This window comes from Cynoglossus semilaevis, chromosome 8 (genome assembly GCF_000523025.1).
Source record: "Cynoglossus semilaevis isolate Cse_v1.0 chromosome 8, Cse_v1.0, whole genome shotgun sequence".
Lineage (NCBI taxonomy): Eukaryota > Metazoa > Chordata > Actinopteri > Pleuronectiformes > Cynoglossidae > Cynoglossus > Cynoglossus semilaevis.
In genome coordinates, this window is record NC_024314.1 from 19,683,529 (window position 1) to 19,708,348 (window position 24,820).

General features: G+C 40.5%; 1 protein-coding gene across 1 annotated transcript; it reads right to left on the reverse strand.

Annotated features, from left to right (window-relative positions):
* Positions 1-338: 338 nt before the first annotated feature.
* On the reverse strand, positions 339-14,713 carry ccnd2b (cyclin D2, b). The gene is made up of 5 exons (XM_008315589.3): positions 14,296-14,713; positions 12,772-12,987; positions 10,099-10,258; positions 6,276-6,424; positions 339-3,938 (listed from the first exon to the last, which is right to left on the reverse strand). Exons 1-5 carry the CDS (start codon positions 14,533-14,535, stop codon positions 3,774-3,776), a joined length of 930 nt encoding a protein of 309 aa, XP_008313811.1. The 5' UTR covers positions 14,536-14,713; the 3' UTR covers positions 339-3,773.
* Between the last annotated feature and the right edge of the window lie 10,107 nt (positions 14,714-24,820).

The following is a 24,820-nucleotide window of genomic DNA, read 5'->3' on the forward strand; positions in this document are numbered from 1 at the left end:
AAAGCTGATGCATTTGAGGTTGGAGTCCATCTTGTTTTTTAGAGGATATCAATTGGATCACATAAAAAAACTGTTTAAAAAAAAACCCTTTTTTTAAAAAAAAGCAGTTTGCTTCTTGAATCCACCTTGACTCTATCCTTTGCATTTGCATTACTACCATTTTTATCTATATTTCTCAAAAAGAGGAAAACAATTTAAGACTAAATTCTGGTCAAAGACTATTAAAATAGCTTCTCTTGTGTCTTGGTCCCGATGTTTTCTCCACTAGTCTATCTTGGTTCTGGTTGGAACCAGAAGATAAGAATATGCTTTCAAGACAGAACAAATGACGCTGTCAATGTGATTTTAGCCAATTTATTGAGGAGAAATTGATGAGGTACCCTGTGTGATGGCACACAGGGACAGTGGAAAACAAGTTTGGAAACATGACCACACCGAACAACGGCAAAACATTCTTGTGGCTTAAATTTTGAACGGGACCTCCAAAATGAATGACATTCCACTTCATTCCAATGAAAGGATCTTGACCCTCCAGGAAAGAAAAAAGATGTCACTGTAGTACTGATAAACATGCAATAACACATGGTGTCTTGCCACCCAGTACATAGAACAAACTATTTGAAAGTCTAGGCATTTTAACACTTCAATAAAATCTGGTTAACATGTTTTATATTCTAACTTGTACGTTCTCTCATCCAAACAGAAAAAAGTGAAACCCGTCCAAAAATTATAGAAAGTGTGTGTGTGTGTGTGTGTGTGTACACGTGTGCTATGAAGTGTGATGAGGTAATGATGAGATGGGCTCTCGCTCTATGCATCCAAATTAACCTGAGGTACACAAACATTACAAAGAAGCAGCAAGAATATGATAGAGTATAAAGAAACAAACTGAAAAAAAAAATCAAAATAACAATAGAGGAATAAAAACATGCTAATCAAAATAGATCGGCAAACACAAGTACTTCCAGTCCCACACCAAACTGTTACATCCCCTCCAGTACACATACAACAGAGAAGCGAAGACGACATATACAAAATTTATAATATAGCAGCACACAAGTGAATCACAATAAGGCAACTTTGTGTAAGACAAGAAGAAGAAAAAAAAAAGCTCCATAGCAGCAAGAGACTTATGTGTATAATCTATGTTTGTCACTTTGGAATTACAAATTATACACAAAACATTTAATAGCATGAACTTTTTTTTCAGTTTAAAGCATCTTTCTTCTTTTTTTGTTTTTTTTTTAAAGGAAAAAAATATTTGGTTTTTGCACAACGAACATGCGTGAACACATTCTGAAAAAAACAAAATTTTTATTCGAAAGTATGAGGATTTTTGTGGCACTTTTTGCTCTTGGGCAAAATGGTTTTATATACATATACAAACTTTCACACTATGTAAACCCCTTTTTACCCAAGTCTATATACTGTATGAGAGAAGGTCACAAAAATGGCAATTTTATTTTCTGTTTCTGTTCAGAGAGCAGTTTCCATGAAGACTTTGAACACAGTACATGTGTAGAAATAATATTGACAAAATAATTGGAAAGTTTTGGTATTGAATTAACAAAAGATTTCAAGTAAATAAAGCACAGAAAAAAAAGAAAAGAAAAGTCTACATGTGACTTGGCATTCTTTAGTTACTACACTAAACTATAACTGATTTTCCTACGTCTACTCACCTGTCGAGGCATAGCTTTCAAGATAACATGTGTTACCCCGTGGGAATCCAGCCCAGGAAAAAAAAAACAAATCAAATAATTTAAAGAAAGTCTAAAATTAAAAGAAAAATATAATGAACCTACCATCCTACTGTATCCTCCCCTAACAACCATCCCCTTACCGTAAGGAGTGTGTTTTTCAAAGTGCATCAATATTGTGTTAACGTCGCCCACTCCATGTAAAAATTTAAATGGCAAAAACAAATTGTTATCAGGAGGAACCGTGGCGAACCCCAACTAATCTGAAGACCAACCATTAACAGCATATCTGCTGCTGACGCAACAATTTCCCAAATATGGGATCAATATAGTAGAAATTATTTTTTTTATTTTTAGTCAATCCCCCTTCTGTGTGTATCACTCAAGTATCACAAAACATTAAATAGCTTAAGTTCATTTCCTCGCTTCTTTACTACCAACAATCAGTTCATCTCCACACTTTTCAACATGCGTATCACTTTCAAAATCCCACATAAGAATCCTCTCCATCATCACTCATTTCTCCCAAACCTCCAAAAACTTGACAAACCTTTTCTTTACTGGCAAAATGAACTTAACTACACATCTTTACCTGCGTTTTGCTCAATTTTCATTTCATACTCAACTGCTGTCATTGCTGTGCCAAAAGTTTAGGAGCAACACCGACGTCAGGAAATTAAAAAATGTAGCCTATCTGAAACCTTAAAATCCTATTTCCTGGTTCTGTTAACATACTGGTGGCTTCAGCAGTGAAATCAAGATATTTAATAACTGACCTTGTCTCCTGTTAACTCTCTGACATTTGCCTTTGCTATAAAAGGGCTGTCAATTAAAAAGAAAAAGTTTGAAGAAAATGTATGTGACCCACTAGACCTTAAGATATTCAGTTGTGTAGTGTGTCACACATCCCATCAGTTCACATGAACAGGAAGTTAGATGGAGAGTGAAGGATGTACTTTTAGTTACTTTCTTCCTTTGGAATGTCAGGGAACAATGTGAGCAGGCACAGAGGGATTACAAACCCCTAAACTGCGACGTAATAACAAAGTGGTGTGTTTCAGGTTCTTGAGAATTTCACTACCTATGTTTGAGGTTCTGAAGAAATTCTTGAATCCAAAATTTGACACTTTCCAGATGCTTTTGTTTCGTATCTTTCTGCGACTGGATCAACGTGGCCATTTGGTTTGATCAGCAAAACAGAACTTTAAGCTCCAGAGTTTGCTTTAATGAAGCTGTCACCCATGGTCACAGACATTTTTTCAAACCTTGTATTCAAAGTGACAGCTCTTCATATTCATATATATAAAAAAAAACCTTAATATTTTTTATTATATCACACCCACTGTTCCTTTCCCGCCCAACGTACTTCCTGTGTGAGCAGGCCCAGCCCGCTCCTGGCCAGCACTCTTCAGCATAAATAATCAGCAGTGCTACAGGTGCACCCAGTATGATAATCAGAGAGAGCAGCTACCCACTCCTTAAACTGTATACCTGCTTCTTTAAATGCCATGTACTGTGTTGTCAGCATTCCAATCATTCCCACAGACTCTCAGATGAGGAACCGAGACCCCAGACAAAACTGTGACTGGATAACTGTCTGCTTAAAACGATAGAACTAGAGTAATAGAACTAAATGCTCGCTGAATATACATTATTTATCATATCTATTTTTACTAGGTTGTATCAAAAGAAATAAGCATATTGCATATTACGATATATTTTTTTTTTTTCAAGTAAGAAAATATATTTAGGTTTTCATTCTGGTTAAACCTTAGGCACTATCAAGTTTTCAAGAAATTAATTTTTTTTTTAAACTTTTCTTTGTTTAAATAACTGGTTTGATTTTATGTGGCCCATATAAAAAAAGGTGAACGTAAACCCAGCCGGGCACTGAAGGGGGCGCTTAATGAGGAAAAACTAAAAAACGTAACTATTTCCTACAAAGTTCAGAGATTGTCACACCGTCACTGTGGCGGTGAATTCATGTAGATACTGGCAGCTCCTCGCTCGCTCACTCACTCTGCTTACTTCACCGGCAGGCAGGTGTGAACTGTGTGTGTTGGCGATGGCAGCTCATAAGTTGACATCACGTACATCTGTGGGGGTGCTGGACTGGTCCTGCTGCTCCATGGCTTTGTTTCCAGCACTGATGCCGTTCTCCTGACGATGCTGCTGACCCTGCTGCAGGCTGCTGGCCAGAACACGCTCGATTTGCTCCTGGCAGGCCCTCAAACAGTCCTGAATGAGGGGAAAAAGAAACCCGACCAGGTTAGAAGTTGTTGTGGGTTTACTGCATTTCATTTAGTGTGTCAAGACCCAGAGGGCAGTGAGCCAACGACCATACTGCCAACATGAGTTGTCTCCAAATTCTTTTAAGCGGCTTTTAAAAGTCTTGACTTTAAAAGCTATTGTCCTCTGTAACTACAGGGTAAAAAATGGCACTCTGCTTCCTGTCAAAGGTTATGGGGAAAGCTGAAGTTCCCCACTCAGAAATAGATATCCTTCACAAACAGGTCACCAGTCTACAGTGACATTAAAACACCTGAAAAATAAATGACTCCTCTACTTTTACACCAACAATCTCTGTGTCTGGATGTTCTTATTGTGTTGGAGGACAACTGTTTATATTTGCAAATTGTGGTCTGCCAATATTTTAAGATGAGGAAATACCAATTTCACCATAAACATTGCAATAAGTTTGGCTTTTTATAAACAATCTGTAGCAGCGCCGGCATTAGCTAGCACCAAGGCTAAAACAAGAAGCTGAGTGTGGCTAATTCTATTCAACAGGAATTTTAAAGGTTCAAGAAGCTCTGCAGCGACACGGTTCATGAACATTCCTCTGAGCAAGAAATTAAATCAAATTAAAGTAGTTTTCATTTTTATAGAAAATGTGTCTTTGCTGAACAATTTATTTATAGGTTCTGTAGCTTTACTTTGACTAGTTTGAGCTTGTTCTGGTGTCACTTCAGAGCTTCAACATGTTTTGTTAGCTCTTGTCTTCATCATCATACATAAATAGAGCACAGTTGGACCAAGGACCATTGGAAGGTGAACAGAGAGTTTATCTTGATTACCAAGATTTCATGTCTGGCACATCTGGTGCACAAATCATTTAACAACTGTGGTCACATGCGTGGCATTCCAGGGGGGAATTATGTATTTACAGTAGGTGGTCCTGTCTGCAGCATCAGGACCCAAACAAAAGGTGCCAGTACAGACTGGTACCAACTGAACCAAGCTCAATGGTGGACAAGAGGCTGACGTCAGAGGGGAGAGATGAGGGAGCTTTTCTAAAAGGTTTTATGATCTGTAGGGTTAAATTCATAGGCATATTGGCAGACTATTGTTACATTCTTGCACTTTTAGTCTGTTCCTGCATTTCATGGAAATCAAAATAATATTTGGAGCTTTAATAGAAAATCTGTAACCACATCTGAAAGAAAAACTCTCTTTCTCCACTCCACCCTTCCTCCTGACAGAGCGGTCAGTCCCATGAGGAGGCCAAAAGGAAATGGGCCTCAACCTACTGCACTTTGACCTTCAGAGTTTGGGTGTAAAACAGAATACAAGTCAGTGGGACCGGATGTTTTTGGACATGTCTTGCGACAAAGCAGATGCTCTCCACCCCCTCCCACCAGCTTCTCCCCTCCACACACACACACACACACACACACACACACACACACCATCCCCTTCCAGGGTGAAGACATGGGAGGTCTTCCCCACTGAGCTTTCTGCAGGACTCATGAAGAATGCACTGAGGCTCACAAAGAGGCTGGCATTCCTTTGAAACGCACGGATAATTGGAACCTGATGGACTGCAGTCAGGGTGTCTGTTGTGATTGCCCTGTTGTTGGGGTGTGTGTGGGGGGGGTTACGTGTTGCCCTGGCAACCCCACAACTACAAGCTAAGGGGGATTGGTGCTACTAAGCTCTAATGACAGCATTCTATTTTCTGATGTCACAGAACACAGTGAGAAAGGTGCAGACACTGCTATGAAAATGTATTTTAAAATGGATGAATTCATTTATTTTTACAGCCTAAACGTGCATCATAATGGAATGGGTAAAACGTTACACTTTTCATATTAGTAAACTTCACCTTCAACCAATGTCAGTCCTTCAAAAATGTCAGACGACAGCTTATGTGACAATATTCTGGTGAAACATAGTTATCTTATGTTTGGGGTTTTTTTGCAACCTTGTTTCTCCACCAGGAGGGGCAATTAGCTAAAGCTGGAGCCATAGGAAGAAATTGCATGTGTCCTACCACAAGAATGTAAGTTTGGAGTTTTCAAGAAGACGTTCCCTCTGCTGCTGCTCTTTATAGCAGCAGTCTGGCTCCCCGGCCAATAGAGAGTGGGAATCGCTCTCCTTCTCTCTCCACCAAAAGTAAATAGCTTCAATCTGCTACGATTGAAGTCATCGCTGACATTCACCGACAGACTTTTACGAAGCTGTCGTGAGACGATGCAATGATTACGATTAAACCTCCCTACGCGCGATGCATTGTTCAGGACTTAAACCATTAGGTTGTGGGAGTTAAAAAACCCTCCTCACGGTTATACTCACCACCTCTGTGTTTGTGATTTTGGCCAGCAGATCTGTGAGACCTTCTTGACTGAGACTGGGGTCGACCTGCTCCAACTTTAGGCCACATACAGCAGCTCCCATACTGCCAGAGGCGATCATGGAAGGAGGGTTCATGGCGAGGCGGTCATCTGGAAGGTGAGGAAGAAGCTTTATGAAACAGGGAATTCACATTTGTATCATTGACACAAAGTAGTGACCAATCAGCCCAGAGGAAGTTCATCTCTATGGCTGAGAGCAACTTTCCCACAGACTAGATTTCAAGAGAGGGGGCCGCACAGAGGAACCTGCGTGGTTTTTCTACATAGAAACGACAGCCCTGATTAGAAAAACAGAGTATCCAGCCTCCTACTCCCTGAGAAATGAGTTCCAGGAATGACTCCCTTTCAGTTTAAATCCAACACTGACAGACCTAAGCGACAACAGACCTGGACAGAGAAGGCAGAAGGGGATTACAACACAAGCCAAGAGCCAAGTGCTTCCTAAAGAAGCTCATAACTTCCCTTACCTTAACAGTTATTTCTATTTTGTGGGAAACTCTAGACTTGCAGTCATAAAGTGTCTTATCTGATCACTGGGAGATCTCCTAAAATGGTCTGTTCAGTTCACTAAGTTTCTGCATGATGTCTTTTTACAGAACTGGGAAAGTTTAGAACCAAGAGAGGAGGCGTGATTGGCCTCGGTGCTATGGATGACATCATGTTTCATGAAGTCACCATGTCCACATGTGACCAATCCATAACAGAATGATCCATAAAATGCATCTAAATCATGAGAGAGAAGAAACAAACACTTGTTTATTTTAACATGTGGTAACACACCAACCAACATGACAATATTTGATTTGTTCACTGCACTGATTCATCTTTCTCTTTCTGATCCAAATTCTGGTTTTTCCTGCTCGACCTTTGATTCATCTTCACCTGATTTATCAGCTGAATAATCTGATCCAACAAATATTTACTCTAGCTAATGAACCAGTTTGCCACATGACCAAGCACAGTGCAAGAAAACAGATGTGAGCCAAGTTGGACAGTACATTAAGTGTCACTAAACCTGTCCTCTAAATGGGAAAACTCTATTAGAATGTTCTATTAGAAAACAGCTTGACCATAAAGATACGACCAAAGCTTTACCACTGACCTCAGCTTACATTACGAGTTATTTTCAAAAGTTCTAAAGTTCTTTCTCTGGGGTTTCACCAGGCTCACAAAATTTTGATGCACTTCAGAACTCCGTATCATCAACCTTCACCTTTGGGACTCTTAAACTGCCTCATTTTGTCAAAGTCATTTGGTCTAAAAGTCTTGTAGTGTCTGTCAGAAGACTAACCAGTTAGCACAGCCCCAAGCTTGCTGCTCTGGCAAACAATACTCTGCTGTGTGGGAGGAAAGTACGGGAAGTATGTGTCAAGCCTTTTTCTAGTTGCGGAAGCTAAACCGCCTATTTTACAATAGCATTAAAACCTGTCATGTAGTTTTTTTGGTGGGGGGGTTATTTCAGATACTCCAAAGGCATCTTTCGCCACGATTCTGAATATTTTCCCTTTCCAGTCAAGAACACATGCAATAGTCCACTTGAGGCCAAGAAATCCATCCAAACGTTGGACAGTCTTGCCAATACAAAGCAATATTCTTGTGTAAGTGGACCACTGCATGTATCAGTGTATCAAGTTAAACAACTCTGCTGACAGGTGGAGGCCATTACTTTAAAATTAACAGTAATCTACTAACCTGACGTCATGACCATTACAAGTACATAACGTAGAGCTTTGGAAACAATGGCATGACCTCGGTCAGTGTTAAGTTTAATTAAGACAAAAACTAAATAGGAAGTTATTTGGGGTGAAACGTTGAGGACGAAACACAATGATACATTAGTATACTATTTAAAACCAGATGAAAAAAAATGTAAATATACATACATAAACAGAAATGTGTGTGTGAATTTATGTACACAAAACATTTTATCGACTAAATTGAATTAAATTTTGCGGAATTTAATCATTATGATTTTCAATAGACCAAACTGAACTGAAATATTGTTTAAATTGGGAGTAATACTAAATATCACTTGATTCAAATGACTAAGACTTACGCTAAATCAGGATTGGCTGTCAAAATTGACAAGCTCCACTGATGCGCTCCGCTCACATCACATGACCTGTTCTGAAAGTCACTGCACGAAGCCATGTCCTACACAGCCTGTCTTTCTTTCATTACTCTGAGGAAGGCAACAAATTCTAATGGCAGTAACCAACAACATGGAGTCCAAGTTATTGGTCAGGTACTATGTATTTTAGAGGTTAATCATATGAAAAGGCACTAAAACTCACACAGGGTAAATGCAAAAACATTAAGGTGTTAATCTTTGCAATTTGAGTTTTTACATTTATTTTATTCCCTGCAAAAGTGAGTCGACATTTATGGACAGAAACTGCACGACTGCTATCCTAACTGACAGGTATCAAGACGCCAGATTGTCTCTTCCTTTCACTTTCAAAATAAGGATGTATTTATGGGCAGAAGCTGCACGTCTGCTATCCTAACTGACAGGTATCAAGACGCCAGATTGTCTCTTCCTTTCACTTTCAAAATAAGGATGTTATCTGGTGTAAAAAGCAGACTTTGATATTACAATACATACGGGATCGTTCCCAGTTGCAGCCCAGTGCCACCCAGTGCCAGTGTCCTGTTAGCTTTGATCAAACTGTCTGTCTTACTACACCCATCTTCTCCACCAGGGAGCAGCTGTCCATAGGAGGAGCTGCTCCATCAGAAGAAAAACATCTCGACTCTATATAAAACTCCAAACATTTACATTACTGCAGAACCACAGAAGGGCCTCCTTTTTTCCACTGTGGCTGCTTTGTGCTTGGATATAACTAGCTGCTTATGAATAGCAGAGGCGACCACTGAAACACACCCAAATATAAAAAAAAAAAGTGTGTGACACTAAAACTGTGCTGAGCAGGGTATGACATTCATTGAAGGAGTTTGTGATGGCAATAACAAGCTCTTGTAAACTGGTGTTTAATGGCCAGATTGGACTGTGAAGGAATTTCTGGTTATTTTTATTGCTGTAAAGTGACCTCATTTCATTTATTTCCTTCACTGAATTAGCTGAGAGGAAGTGGCACATGAAAGGAAGCCTTGTGACAGTGGGTTGCTGCATGATATGCTGATTGTTCAAGGTGATTTTGGGTACTGGTGCTTCTATCCAGGATACAAAAATATTAGAGGGATTCCTGATATAGACAAAGGAATGTCAGGAAAATTCCCCGGGGAAGAGGCCAGAGGGGACATGAGTTTGTGCTTCTGCAGATCCTCCAGAGTTTATTCTGGACATGAGGCCAGGAAGAGAGGAGGAAGGAAGATTGCTGGATCATTGCCCTGACTTTTTAAACTAAATGCTGCTACGTCAATAAAACAGCTGAGGACAAATTTCGTCTGCACCTGACGGGTTCACTAACAATGTAGCAAATAGGATTTGTGAATCTAAACACAGCGCTCGCACATGATTTTCTTCTTCTCAGGCGTGGAGCAAAAGAAAAAAATGTGAAAATGACCATGTGAGGCAGCTTGTTGCAGCTGCTGGGCCGTTGTAAGAAAAAAAAAACCCTTACAGCACAGGCTGTGGAGAGAAAAGTGGATAAGACAGCCAAGGCAGAGAAAGAGGTCAGAGAGAGATGACTCACAAAAGGAGAATGTTTGCGTGTGTGGGAATATTCCTGTGAATGTGAAGCGAGTAAACTTAGGAGTACGGAAATGCTGAAGGCACATGAAATGACATGTAGCTGCATTACCTGTGGCACAGAGGGCGATGAATGTCAGGGTGTGTTTGCGGATCGTCACCACATTGTCTTTGGGAAGGGGAAGCCTGCGTATGATGTGCTCTATGAAATCATTTGGAATGACTGAGGCCATGTTCCACTTCAATTTTCCCAGCACCACCAGTTCCCAGTTCTGAAAGAAAGACATCATGAAAACCTACTCAGTCTGAGGGTTAAATGGCACGGTGCCAAGCCGCCATGGACCATGACCAGATTCTCTGTTTTCCAGCGGAAGTGTTTTCTGTAAGGGGAGAAACATTTGTGCTCTTCCTCTCTCCTCACTGTATCATATCGTGTGCGCGCCACTCTTGATTCCTCTTGTACCTTGTGTTCACTTGGCCAACATGTGACAAGTTTGGCCGGGTATTGAGGCCCTGCCAGTGAACGAGCTCGCTCTTCACTTGCTGTCACAAGTCTCAGACAGCAACCATGAGTTTGCACTGCACAGGCTGCGGCAAAGAGCTAACACTTCACACAGAGCCAGTCTGTTTGCAGAGGAGCAGAATGCTTTCATTTCAAATGATTTCATTTCCAGGGTCTTAATGAGTTTACAGACACTCATCTTCTCCTGTCTGGCTTTCACATTTTTTAAATGAGTAATAGGAAGTCATCAACTCTGATTCAAGGACATTTATTTCCAGGAAAAAAATTACTCTTATCCATTTGTTGAAAACCCAAAGGCACACAAGATAATTTTGATGATAACCTGAATTGTTGCTTGTTTTAGAAAAGCTATTACTAATTTCCAAATGTTTCCAAAGCTTTTTATGGTAGTTTATGCTGCTAATATTTAAGCTAGTAGCATATGGTGTCTACCTCCTTGCACATGGTGTTTTATTAGTCCAGGTTCACATTCACCTATGTGGAATTCTCTAAGATGAGTCACTTCCTTAACATGTGGACTCATTAGCCAGTTGCTATGAACATCAAGCCCATCTTATCTTAGCCTGATACAAACTGTATTCTGTGAATCCATCCTCCCCAGTTAAATGTTTTTAGCACACATTCGGTCTCCTCAAAGTACAATCAATCAGTTAGTATTTATGGCTAACACTAACATTGTTAAGCCCAGTGTTTCTCAAAGTAGGGGGTGCCACTCTAGAAGGGAGCAGAGCTCATGCAGGATGGAAAATTTAATCTTAAATTTACATTTTCTTCTTTACTTTCTCCCACAGTGCGAACATTTATTTTCCTCTGTTCGATGAGGATAGTTTTGTAGAATGCATATTATATGAACATAGATTATTATTAAAGTTGAAAGTGAGCTGCAAATGGGTGTGTGTGTGGGAGATGAGGGAGGGGTTGCGGCACTAGTTTAGTCAATTAACTCCATATCAACTGGAAACCCGCCGAGGTGTTAGAAAACACTTGAACAGATGACAATTATGTTCATCTCATCGCCTCACTTCCTGTGTAACCAAAATGTTGTAAAAGCCGAAACCCTTCTGCAGCTGGGACAGCCCCAGTTATTTTTTTCGATCAGGAGATCATTAGTCATCTAAAATGCCTGACGACTTTCACATTTGCATTGGTTTCTCTCAAAATCCTTCAGAGCTGTCGGTTGTCCTGCCTGGACACTGGTCTTCGTTGTCTTCTAACCCTCTCGTCAGCCTGCTGAAGATAGTTCTTTGGTTGTTGTTGGGCTGTAGGAAACACTTCCCTCCTCTGAAATTCTCCTAACGTCTCTTAGCAAAAGATTTAGATGTTAAGTGCGGTGTAAATTAGTTAGTCATCGGCCTCTACTGGTGTATCAGTGTTCATGACAAGGAAGAGCTGCAGCATCCTTCACTGGCTTTTGCTGCATCCTGTGAGGATATCCAGGGATCACAAGTCTCATGACACAATATAGCATTGAAAAATAACAAATGCTATTTCCTTCTACAACTGCCCGCTCCATTGGACGCTGTCAGCCGAAGGGTTACAGCACTTTGGTCAATATAAAAAGCGGGTCAAACCCTTTGGGCGGTGAACTAGTCAAGGCTCCAAATGTTTACTCAGTGGCTGTCTGATAAACAGTAAATCTTGCGTGCAAAACCATTGGTTGAGTCATAAATAAACAGCTTGTGCTTAATCTCTTCCCAAATTCCACACAGTTTTAAATTACAATTTTATCAACCAAATGAAAAGGTCACCATCCTCTCTCCTGTCTGGTTTGTCCAGACAAAGCTCAAAAGAAGAAAAAAGACTAAAGATAAAACCTGCATGTGGAGTCATATTTTTGGCTTATTGGCTGTCAGAACATTAATAAAGAAAACACAGTATGTATTTACCAAAATAATAGTGATATTTCACTATATTTCATTCTTTATTTTTAGATGAAGTAAAAATATTAACCCATTGATTCTATGCTGAAACCACAGCCTATGCTGTATTACTGGCACTAGATGGCATCACATCCCTCCCTGGTCCACATGGATCCAATGAAGGATGTGACTATTGTGTACAGGCCTATAAAAGGGAAACTTCCTGTGTAAACAAATTAATTCAATGATATAATTAAATCATCCAGAAAGATGATAATTCTTCTTTAGGGTCCTTTAAAGGGTGGCAGAGAAAAAAAAGGAATGAGGTTTTTTTTTTAATTTTTACTTACCAGCAGATCCTGTAGTGGAAAAATGTATGAGTTTTCTTTTTTTTTTTACTTACCAGCAGATCCTGTAGTGTGATAGAGTTGTCTGTGTACATGCAGAGTTTTTCTGCTGACAGTGGCCTGCTGTCTTTTAGCTTGGAGGCCAGGAACATGCACACAGCCGCCAGAAGCTGCAGAAAGCTTTTCCGAGTGGGCATTACTGCTAAAAACCTGTCCAAATAATTAATTGATAAGGGGAAGACGTCCTCACAGCACCTCTCCAATTCACAAACCTAGAAGGAGACACAGAGGTACGCTTTACTGTATATGATTATAATATATGTTGGGATTCCTACACTAAAGACAAAACAAGTAAAGGTAAAATAAGCCCATCATAAGTTATGCTACTTGACACAGCAGCAGTGGTTTTGCATTCGGATATAGGCCATTTTAAGACATACCCATAAGGGGCAGTACCCAAAGAAAGTTCTCCTTTACCCCTTTGGCAAAAGATTCATACAATAAATGACCATTGGTTGTCTTGCAGGGTAAGAGTTTAACGGTCCATTGAAACTGTTTTAGGCAGTATTTTCATTTTCAAATTTAATTGGATATAAAATATGCACAAAGACATTTGGATCACTAAGCATAATCTACAGGCATCAATTCTGAACGTGTTACTGTTAAAACAAAAACCCACCAGGCTTGTATGGTAGTGAAACAGGAAGTACTGTTGTCCACATACATTGAAAATAAAAGCAAATAAAATGATCACAAAATCAATAATAATAATAATAATAAAATGATTAGGAATTGTGAAATGAATCCCAAGACCCATCTGTAAGACCCGACCCAGTCTTTTGGAATGACTGGTCTAAATCAATCACTTGCTTTGTATTTTTATTAAACACTAAGGGTTTTCCACTGATTTGTCAACATTAAGTCATAAGAAATGCACAAAACAAACAGGTTTTTATTTGTTTACATTGTTTTTTAAGTGAAATCTCATTCTCCACGGCAACATTGCATTCGAGGATTAAAAATTAATAAAAAATAAAATAAAAAGCATGGCACTTGTTGAATGTGTTTAAAATGTTCAAAGGTTATGGTAAATTAAAATCCGACGGTTAAGATGACGGACTTTTAGCTAACAGTATGTGTTTTATCATTAAAAACGAGAGTGCTGTGCTGCGTTCACTGTTCCTCACGTTCTTCTTCAGTGTCGGTGGAATTAAAAAAAAAAGAATAATTGAAGGAAACTTAACAACTCGGGGTTTGATTATGTAAATGAAAAGAAACTCTTCTCCTGTCGTATGCGGTGACTACAGAACCGAAAAGCGACACGTTTGCGGGTGTGAACCGGTGTAAATATGTAAGCTAAGCTATTTCTAAGAAGTCTTTTTTTCTCTTCGTGGTGGAATTTCCGTCTCCGTCCCACGCATTTGTGAGTCATTGTCATTCAATTGTCAATTGGGTCAACATCCAGGATTGGTCTCTGTGACCTTAAGTACACGCTTTCTTAGCCCAGACATTAGCTTGTAATATGCAAATACACAAACAAAATTACAGTTAAAGCATCAATGCATGAAATGCTGACCAACCTCGTGCATCCAGCCTGCAACTATTCGTCTCATATAGGGTTGAATGTCCTTCTGGACCCGCTGAAAGTACGAGCACTGAGGTAAAAACCTATCCTCGATTGTTAATAAACTTTGCAACACTCTGTCATCATGGAGGATGTGCGGGTCAGGCAGAGCTTTCACGGTTATGTCCGACTCCAGGCAATACAGCTCCGAGACTTGGGTCACCTTCTTTCTCCCTCCGCTTCTGTCTTTCTCCATGTTTTTCTTAAATATACAATATTGAAAATAATAAATAATAATATTAAGGTATTATCAGCGGCGGGCAGGAGGAGGAGAGGAGCCCAGGACGAAGCATGAAGCTGAGACTGTAGGCTTAACTCCAGTCCTGTTGCTGCCTCCTCTGTTCACTTCTTCTTCGTCCTGTTTCTATGCAGCTGCAAATCACCGTCCAACCAGCAGAAATACCACGTAACTTCCGGTATGTCTTTCAAAAGAAAGTATTTTCCTGTTGCTATTCTAAATTATTGTGGTCTGGCTAGACTTAATGTTCTTATTTCAACGTTTATATTGCGTTTTCAGTGTTATTTCATCTGTTATATTAATTTCGCACCTTTCATTCGCTTCATTTGTGAAGTTAGTTAGTCCACGCATCCACGAGTTTTCGTTCGCAGAAGAGACTGTAGATAAAAGATGGACGTGAATAACATCCGGTGAGGTTGTTTCTGCATGCAGACAAAAGCAAAAAAAACAAAACATATCTTCCTTGGAAATTGTAATGTTGCCAATTTATCTAAGAAATGCCGTGAGAAACAGACAACCAATATGTTTACTTTGCTTTACTTTGTTTGGCAACGACTTTCTAACGACTAATTGGAAATACATTTCACACGTATTAAAATATAAGAGGTAAAATAGTTTTATCTTAGTTATTTCTTTGTTTATAGTTTAACAACTTTGTAACACCTAATGTATATTTTGTTTTCATTTTATGTTTATAGAACCAATTTTTCACTGCTTGCACAATGAGAGCAAGCGTCAGATTCCTGGTTCGTGCACACATTTTGCCAATGAAACTGGTTCTGATTCTGATTGGTGACACTTTGTGTCTGTGCTTCACACGTGGTCACTATTAGCAAATAAATAGTGTTCCATCCTTATTTTGCTAATTGTACAAGGGGAAATTCTATTGAGAATTTTAGACAGTTGCGACTGTAGAAATAACCATCTCTCTGTCTAAATGAGACTTTTCACCCGATACTTAAGATGAGTAAGAATTTTTTTTAATAATGTGGCATTTTGCCAGCCTCCCATTAAAAACATATACAGTAAAAAGATGATGAAGTGGTGGTTAAATTATTAAATTAAACATCAAGCATTTAACATAGACTTTGAACTTAAGCTCAACTTTCGCTTTCACTTAACTGATTATCTGTTAAGTGACTATGAATGTCATCCTACATCAAATGTTTTTTTTGGCATAGAATAGAATAGTCTTTATTGTCATTGTAACAACAAAATTGAGGGATATCAGGTTCAGCCTGAAACCTCTTAAAGAAATATTTCTAACATGAGCGATTCACGTGTGTTAACACACTTTTATCATGCTGGTGAATTTCTATGATACAAACCTGCAGCTCAATGTTTACAGGTTTTCAAACTGTGATAGAAACCTGTCTATAACTGTGTGTTGGCCTTATGCTGAGAGTAAGCTTAGAAGTATTTGCATTTTTTGTTAGTCAGGATAAGTTGTTCCACGGTGGCAAAAATTCATGAAGATATTCCCATGACAAAGTGTATGACCGGGACATTAATCACTTTCCAGGCAAAACTTTTCCAAACAGGAAGTCAGTTGGCGAGGTGGATTGCCAAAAGATGAAGGCATGAAATCTGTCCTTGTAAAAAGGTTTTTCTATTGTTTTGTCTGTAAAGGTAGGATATCGGCTGTGGAAAAACAGGAAGTCCTGTACAATTTGACTCTCTACTATTTAGACAAGTCAAATTATTTTTGTGCGACTTGCAACGTAAATGATCTGTAAGTGATCTGTGGTCTGAGGGTCCGTGAAAACCCACGAGTGAGAAAGAAAACGACATGACAATTGCAATCGATTAATGTAACCAACAAGTGTATCTGTGAAGAGGTGTATCTTTGTAGCTGAACAGAAACATGGTGATGACGGCAATGAGAAGACTGGGAGCCTCCCAGGAGACAAATGCCTCGTCCAGACTGGACCTGAAGACAATCTCTAGGATAAACGTGAGGTAAAATATTCAGTGGCTTCTGAATAACTGTAGTATGTTAGAGAAAAGGTTTTAAAGTTTAAAGAGACAGAAGCTTCCATTAGCTTGTGAATGACTCCAAGGACAATAGACATCTTCATCTTGATGGAATTCAGGAATGTGAGCTTGTTGCTAGCAACGTTTCATTTCTGAATCAGATCTGAGTCAGATCTGGAGCTGGAGTTAGGATCCAGCCTGATGGAGTACTCATAGTTGCACAGTTAGGTACAATACACAGTCAAGCAGCTTCATTTCATTTCTAAATGGATTCTTGCAGCTTGCTGCTTTCTTTTTTTTTTCCTGTTTTGAGTTTAACAGCATTAGCTCGGCAGGTTAGCAAGCTCAGCGGGCCATCCCTCTGTCTGTTGATGAAGATGATGTTAAGTCCCCAGGTCGATGTTTTGGCCCAAAGAGGGTCAGTAGAGAGGCCAGAGAAGCCTACCATAGCTGACATTCAAAGCAATGACACTTAAGGAAAACAGAGGTGCCAGCCAGATAAAGCAGCTTTACACTACTGCCTCTGTTTGTGCATGCGTCCTATGATAACACATGTCAGCCACTATCACACACTCCAGGCTTCACAGAGGTAATAGAGAGCGGCAAAAGCCCTGGGAAAAAGTGGAGGAGCGTGAAATCACCTTGATCCAAAGATTCCGTCTGCATACCAGTCCACTGAAGCCACCAGAGCACAGGGGCCCGGAGATGGGCAGAATGCCACTGATCAGGGGCTCGAGACAAAGAGAGACAAAGAAAACGGAGAGGTGTCGGGTGGTGGTTGAGTTCCTTAATCTCAGAGATCGGATTAAAGCTCATCTTATGTATTTCCTGTTGGGGATCAAGTAGCTTGTTCCATGAGGGAGGCCTCTGTTGGATGCAAACACAAGATTTACTTTTACATGCAGCTTCAGTGCGGAGCTTGATTACAGGTTGCCCATGTACTGTGAGTCAATCTGGCTGTTTGGGTTTACTGACAGCAGAGAAGAGGATGCTATGGCTGGAATGTTGTGGTGAACAGTGGTGAAAACTCCTCCCAGCGCTGAGGTGTACTTCTACAGTGCTGCAGACAAAGGGACTTCTGCCTGTTACATGGTTGCAACGTTGCTGGAAGTGGAACTAGCAAGCGTTGTTAAAAGAAAAAAAGAAAAGGAGGAGGTGATAAAAATGTTTATAACATTTTCTTTCACCTGCTATTTCGGTCAAGCTATCAGCGCGATGGAGTGCACCACTATCACAGGCGTCACACATCAAAGCAGTCCTGTCATTGCCAACTACTTGTAGAGTGACCAAAGCGGCGAGTGACAGAGAAGGTGATTTCCTTCTCCAAGTTCAAGAAGTTCAGTTAATGTTGTGCAGGCTGGGATAAATAACTGTTTGGAACCGCACTGCTCCGCAACTGTTGCTGTGGTTTTTCTTTACCCCTCATTTCCTAATTATATTTTTTGGATGTGTAAATTCCACTTCCCTATGGCTTGACTACCACCCACCATCAGAGCCTTTGAGATGTAATTGGAAGCAATGTGGTGCAACCAGCTAATTTGCACCCAGCTATGCTGCTAGATTAGAAAACAAATGGAGTGTCACCAAATCAGCACAAGGCAAAGAGGGTGTTCCCTCCCGCACAGTCCCTTTGGAATGTTTTGGCTAAACTGAAAGCCATCATTCAAACTCAAAATGCCAATGTTGAGGGAGACAATGACAAGACAGACAGGCAACTTCCTGGCCTGGACCTTAGTTGTCTCAGCCAAGAACACAAGAGGGATTCTTCTCTGCAGTTTAAGCCTCGGTCACTGACCAATCTTCAGCCTGTTTCCATTTATTCTGTGTACAAGTCTGACGTCTGGCAGCCTGCGTCCTCAGCCATACCAGCGTCTCTGGGAACATTGCTCGATTTTTCACCAATGCACTCAGTAATAACAGGCACAGGAGGGGAGAGGAAGAGGGTCTATTTGAAACAAAAAGGGTCCTGTATGTTATCAGGACAAGGGGTCTGGGTTTGTGCTCCAACTTACACAATACTGCTCTTCAGAATCCTACGAAGGGACTAATGGGCTTTGGAGGTTACATCTTTATTTATTCTCCGTAAGATGACGAATAGCCATTTATCATACAGGCAGAGCCACTTGTAGATTTGTGTTTTTCTTTTTGTATTATAAAGGATAAAGTCAACATTTACGGTCACGAAGCACTGTTAGCGGAACAAAAAAAATTAAAAGTCTAAACATTGTTATCTGACATTTCCATGCTTCTATGCATGGAAAAAAGTAAAAAAAGTAAAGTACTTAAAATATAAAATATAAAGAAAAATAGTGTCGACTGGATTGACTCATAAACATGCTCAAAATATCTTAACTAATGCTCCGCAACATGAACAAGTCCCATTCAAGCCGACAAGGGAATTGTTTTGAAAATGACTTGTTCTCCCTGTTAGCTATTCCAAAGTGCTCACCAACAATTGCAAGAATGGTGTTGGCTTATGAACTTGGAGCTACATGTTTAGTATTATCAGAAAGAAAAAAAATCAACTGGTCATGATTACAATTTCTGCACAACGTTCTGGAAGAGCATTCGTTCTTCTGTGTGGGGCTGGGGTGGGACACAAAAGGAAAAGCCTGGATTCAGTCATAAGCCACAAGCGACATAGGTCGGATTTTAAGTGGGTGAGATCACATCCTCTCAGTTTCACCGTGAACAAACTTCATGTCAACGAGCAATCCTTTACATTACTGGACACATTTGGGATTCACACTTGCACCCATGCTCCTATAGCGTGGCCATTGTTCATGCTATGGGGACAGCATGTCTCTGCGAAATGAGGGAGTGATGTTCTTCATGTGCGAGACTGTTATATAACGTTGCAGTGGGGCCCCCTTGTTCCGTTCCAGCAGTTGACTCTGAAGTTCCCCCAGTTTTTCCTCACAACACAGATGTCTCAGGGCGGTCTCAGAGACGCAGACAAAGAGGGGGTGGGAAGGTGGGCTGCTGACTGGGTCTTGGCCAGGAGGCAGTGGCGGTCTGTCACAAATGAACAAGTGTGTGTGGTCAGAGATTAGCGCTGGACGGAAACAAAGAAAAACGTCTGGCGGAGAAGCTCCTATGGCAGCTGTAAGGATACTCGAGGGTGAGGGACGTTTAACAATGATGCGACCTCTGATTGGACAGCAGTGATAAGTGGGCGTGTCCTGTTGTCACTGTCTGATCTTTAATGAGCTGAATGACAATATTTTACAGACAGGATGTCCAATAGAAGGGCAGATCAGAGGGCCTTGCAGCTGGCCACTGAATGACCTTGGATGGAACAAAAGTTAGTCTTCTCTCTGTCCTTTCTCTCAAATACCGCCTGTGCCCACTGTAAAATGAGGCATTAATCAAAAGCAGACGGCTAAGCAGTTTCCAGTAAGTCATTTTGCGCGAGTTTATTTTAAACCAATGGGTCTCAGTCTTCCACAAATAACATCATTGCCTTTTTCATCCATTCACTTCCCTTCGGCTCCGCAACATTTCCACTCCTACACACTTACATTTCCCTCCTGAGAGCCAGGAGGAAATGGGGGGCCTCGCAATGTGAACGAACGCCCTTTGAAAGCAGTCCGAGTGAGGCGATATGCTGCTTTTAAACGACAGGCAGAGAGGGTTTCAGGGTCGGCCTTTCTGGGGTCTGAACTGTCTGGGAGCTGCTGGGTGTTTTCCTGTGTGTGATGCATTTTAAACCTGGGCCCCTTCCACTACGGCTGCAGCATAAAGAGGCCTCTGTGAGGCTGAGTCAGCTCCAGCCCTAATTCATCTCATTGGTCTCATTGCTTGATTGAATTCAGCACAGAGACTCCGAAGAATTTCATTCTCTTCCCTAAACGTCTAATGTTCTCAAACGGAGGGATAAAAGAAAACTACAATCTCTACATGAGCCTTCAGAACAATAGTACTTGTGTAGCTCAAATACGGCACCAGGTCGTAAACCTGCGGCAGATCAGACACATGTGCGTGATGAGTATCACTGTAATTGATTAAAGTGAGAGTGCCAAATATTTTTTCCTTGATGCAACGCCTAATGTCTTTGACCTGATTATAAAAACTTATTTGGGCAAAGTGTTGCAACAGACGGCAGAATATTGCAGTCAAGTGCTAAAGACACTTGAAGAACTTGTAATTGCAGGATATTTTTTTTGAAATAATCAGTTCATATTAACTGCAGAGGAGTAGTTTACACTAGGCATCCCAGATGGGTCAGATTCCTGTAATGTGATTTTTTTTTTTTTAAATGTCAAAGCAAAGTGCTCTTGAAGTTGTACAACACACAGAGACAAAGCACTTGAAAACCATTAGTCATAAAAACCATGGGAATGAATGTTTGCCCGAAACATAAGGACAAAAATCGAAAAGTCAATCAGTAATCAGTTATCTCAGAACAAATAGAAACTACCAAATACCATTGTTAACATGTAACTAAGAGCATGCCAAAATATCTCATAAATTAACTTTGATTAGTGTAAACATAACCAAACTTTAAGCGTGACGATAGCCAAGAACAGACAAATCTACCGCATATACCAAGCATGAAAATGTTGCAAACAACAACATATCAGCCAAAAGACAACAAACACCTGGCTTAGAAATAGCAAAAAATGCAAAAAACAGTTAAAGATTAAAAAGTTAATAAAACGACTCGGAAATAAGCATGAAAAACACAAGTAAACAACACAGGCGGAAAAAATGCAAAGGGAGTAGCACTGTCTAATTCCTTGGATGTTTTCGTGTGCTGATCGATGAGATGCTAACTACTAATGAATGCAAGTCATGAGTCAGTCATCCCTGTATTTATTTACACATTTTTCCATTCTTAAAAAAAACCCTCAGAGGGTTATTAGAAGTCACCGATGGTGTGACATGGCACTCCAATGGCGTACGTGTTGGATTTCACCTGAAACCTTCCAGTTCTAAGACTCACTCCTGCTCCAGCTTTACAACATAAATGACCTCGTTTGTAGAAATCATTAAACTGCTGTAATTCTACAGCTGTTTCTATAACAGCCAGTACTGTTTTAAATAGTTCACCTGGAAAAACGTTGGGTGAATGACTGATCTATACCAGCACGTTTCTGTCTCAACACAGGATTTCACTTACTGGTCACAATTTCTCTGAAAACATCCAATTTTTCCACCCAAAAACCACTAAAGTTTGGAAACTGCAGTCAGAGAAGTTCGATACCAGTCCCATGAACGGGCAGCCAGGAGACTGGAAACCGGGAGACAGTATTTCCAAGAACAAAAAATGTATTCATGTCCTCGTCCAACTCTCGCAGCGAGAGAAAAAAGAACAGTATTTTTCTCAAAATGTCACAGCACTTCTGTCATAAATGTCATTTTTCCTCCTGTAATTTGTCATTTAAAAACATTTCGATCAACATTTTTACCATGCCCTTCTCTACTTCACATCAGACTGGGTGCAGCTCTCGTCAGCTCACAGAGCTTCAGATCCAGTCAAACAGGCTGAGCTTTAGTTCACACACAGAAACATGGCAAAAAGAACTTCCTCCCCAAGAGAAACCTGTTGAAATAAAAACCCGGAGATTAGTTTCGATCATACGACAGTCTTGAAGAACCTTTATAGGGGTTTGTTATCAAACTGAGAGCCCTCCCCCCGAAAGGTATTTAAGGTGGATCAGACTGGTCATGACACAACATGCTACTCACACACATTCATTTGACAAAAATACATGAATTGTGACTTTTGTATCGTGGTGCATTCCCACACCAAAGCCTGTCCCCCTCTGCAGGATATCAGCCCTGTTAAAATGTGTTCTTTTCCCTAAAGTCAAGATCAGATCATCACATCTTCCCACTGGAAGCCTGGGAGGAACTGGATATATTCTGATAGCTGCTTAAATGTCAACCAAGGGGCCAAGCTTAAGCTGGGAAAGATGGGGGTTTTCAGTGCTGCTGCAGTCTGAAGCTGCACTGGTCCAGTTGATCTTTGATTGCTGCTTCCCAGGACCAAGGTCATGTCTCTGGGGACACCCTGCTCGGAGTTCCTGCTATGTCACTCTGCCTTCGAAGCATTCCCAAAACATACACATACACTGTGGTGACCTAAATACTCCATGCCAACGAAAATATCTCAGGTAGACATCATGTCATTCAGTTGTTATGTGTCTTTATGCATAATAAAGGGTGGATACTGATGCTGATCAATGCAGACTATTGGATACATGTGACTCCCATAAGCTTCCTCTGTGAAGTCACTAACAAGTCCAATTAACTTAAAACAATCGTGAGTCTCCTCTAACGGTCGACTAAACTATCCCTGCCGTTCACCCGCAAATCACTTTTTCTCTGGGTTCGAACAGCAGCTGTACACACTTTGACGAGCATTACTGCCACCTCATGGCTGTATTTGACAAACGTTAACATTTCCACTCTGGTCACGCATTACTTGCAAAGAAAGCAAAATGAGTAAAGTAAGAATAGGCCACAAAGAGGGTAGTATCCTGGTAGATGAATGAAGGCTATCAGTTAGCCTGTTTTTAGCATCCTAATGTGACTTTGAGCCTTTTTTGGAGAACTGCTTCTTAGCTTTTGGCTAACATTCAGATGTTTCGTGCAATATGTAAAGGGATCTTTAATTATATTTTTTCCAAACATATTGCTAATTCTGCCCGTAGTTTTATTGCGTCCAGGTTATACTTTGTATTTCTGGATACATTTATGTACTTAATGCTTCTGTAGCCATGAAAGTGTCTTGGAGTGTCTTTAGCTACTGTTTAGCAACATGCTAACGAGTCCATAAAACTTGAAAGAAAATGGCGTACTATTGTATCCGCACCATTGTTTTCAGTAATTTTAATGATCATGGAAATCATGAGAAACTCTTCAGTTCCCCATCAATGTCGGATGTGTTCGTTTCCGAAGCTTATGTAATCTTTGATAACAGGAAGAAGTGAGACACGTGTTGTTGTTGGAGCCATGTCCAGTCTCAAACACTTAGTCAGGATTCCCACTGTCACAGAGGAAACAACAGCAGAGGGAAGTTGCCTTATGGTTTGCCCATGTAGACATAAATACTCAGTGGGAGAAGCAAGACTTTCAATTAGACTACAGAAAAAAGTGATGACTGGGCAAAGAACAAATTGCACAAGATGAAGCAGTCTGACACAGGGTGGTCTCTACAGATCTGCTCAACAATTGCTCAGAGACACAATGCAGCGTTGGACTCAACTTCTCCTGGCTGCGTTTAAAAAGAAAAAAGAAAAAAAAAAAGCAAACATTCTTCAGGAATGTGTGAAATGTGCTGCGTGGGAGGAGAAGTTTGACATATGTGGCTGTTTGCTAGACATAAAAAGTTGACAGGGCTTTCAAGGTGCGGCTTTCCTCTCTCCACACTGTGCAGACGTACAGTACACGTCTATCAGACTGAAGGTTCTCACTTGTGAAAAGGGTGGTGGATACATTCGTGTTTGATGTCGTTGTCTGAAAATGATGCAAATTAGATGATGCCAAAACACGGCAGCACAATTAAAGACACACCCCTTTATTAACCGTCATGCTTTAATAGGCAAAGAATGAAGAGCAGCGTTCGTCAACAACAATCGTAATAACAACGACATCCGGAGTAAAGCACTTAAAAAACGAACTCCTGACGCCAGTTAGTATGCAGGCAAGCAGGTTTGAGCAAGCTGGGGTCTGCTAAACTGGTGGTTTTGGAAGGATCCAGTCATGAGACCCACAATTAACCCAGTTCCTACTGTTATGACCTGTTTTTTTATGATACACTTCATTTCACATAACAGAGAGTGGAGTGAAATTTAGCAGACGCTTTCAGAGGGACTTACAGAGGAGGATTAACTCTGGGAATCGAACCCAGGAAAGAAGTTAAAGTTGTGAAGTTACCGTAATTTCTGGACTATTGAGCGCACCTGAATATAGGCCGCAGCCACTAAATTTGAAAAGAAAAAATATTTGTACATATATACAAGCTGCACTTTTTCTATAAGCCACAGGTGTCCACGTTGTAACATGGGATATTTACACAGAAAGATGTTTTTCACTTTTAATTAAATAAATGGTTTTTTTTGAACAGTGCCTGTAACACGGCTGGTCACACGTTAGCTCTCTTCTGCTTCGGCGCCCCGACTGTAGTTGGAATGCACAGGAGAGACTTAGTGATCTGGTCCAGGGCCGAAGCTAACATTAGCTTGGGTGCTAACATTGTGCTAATCCGCAGCAGAGGGAAGTTGGGGTCTTTATTATCTGCCACGCCGGGCACAACAGAACA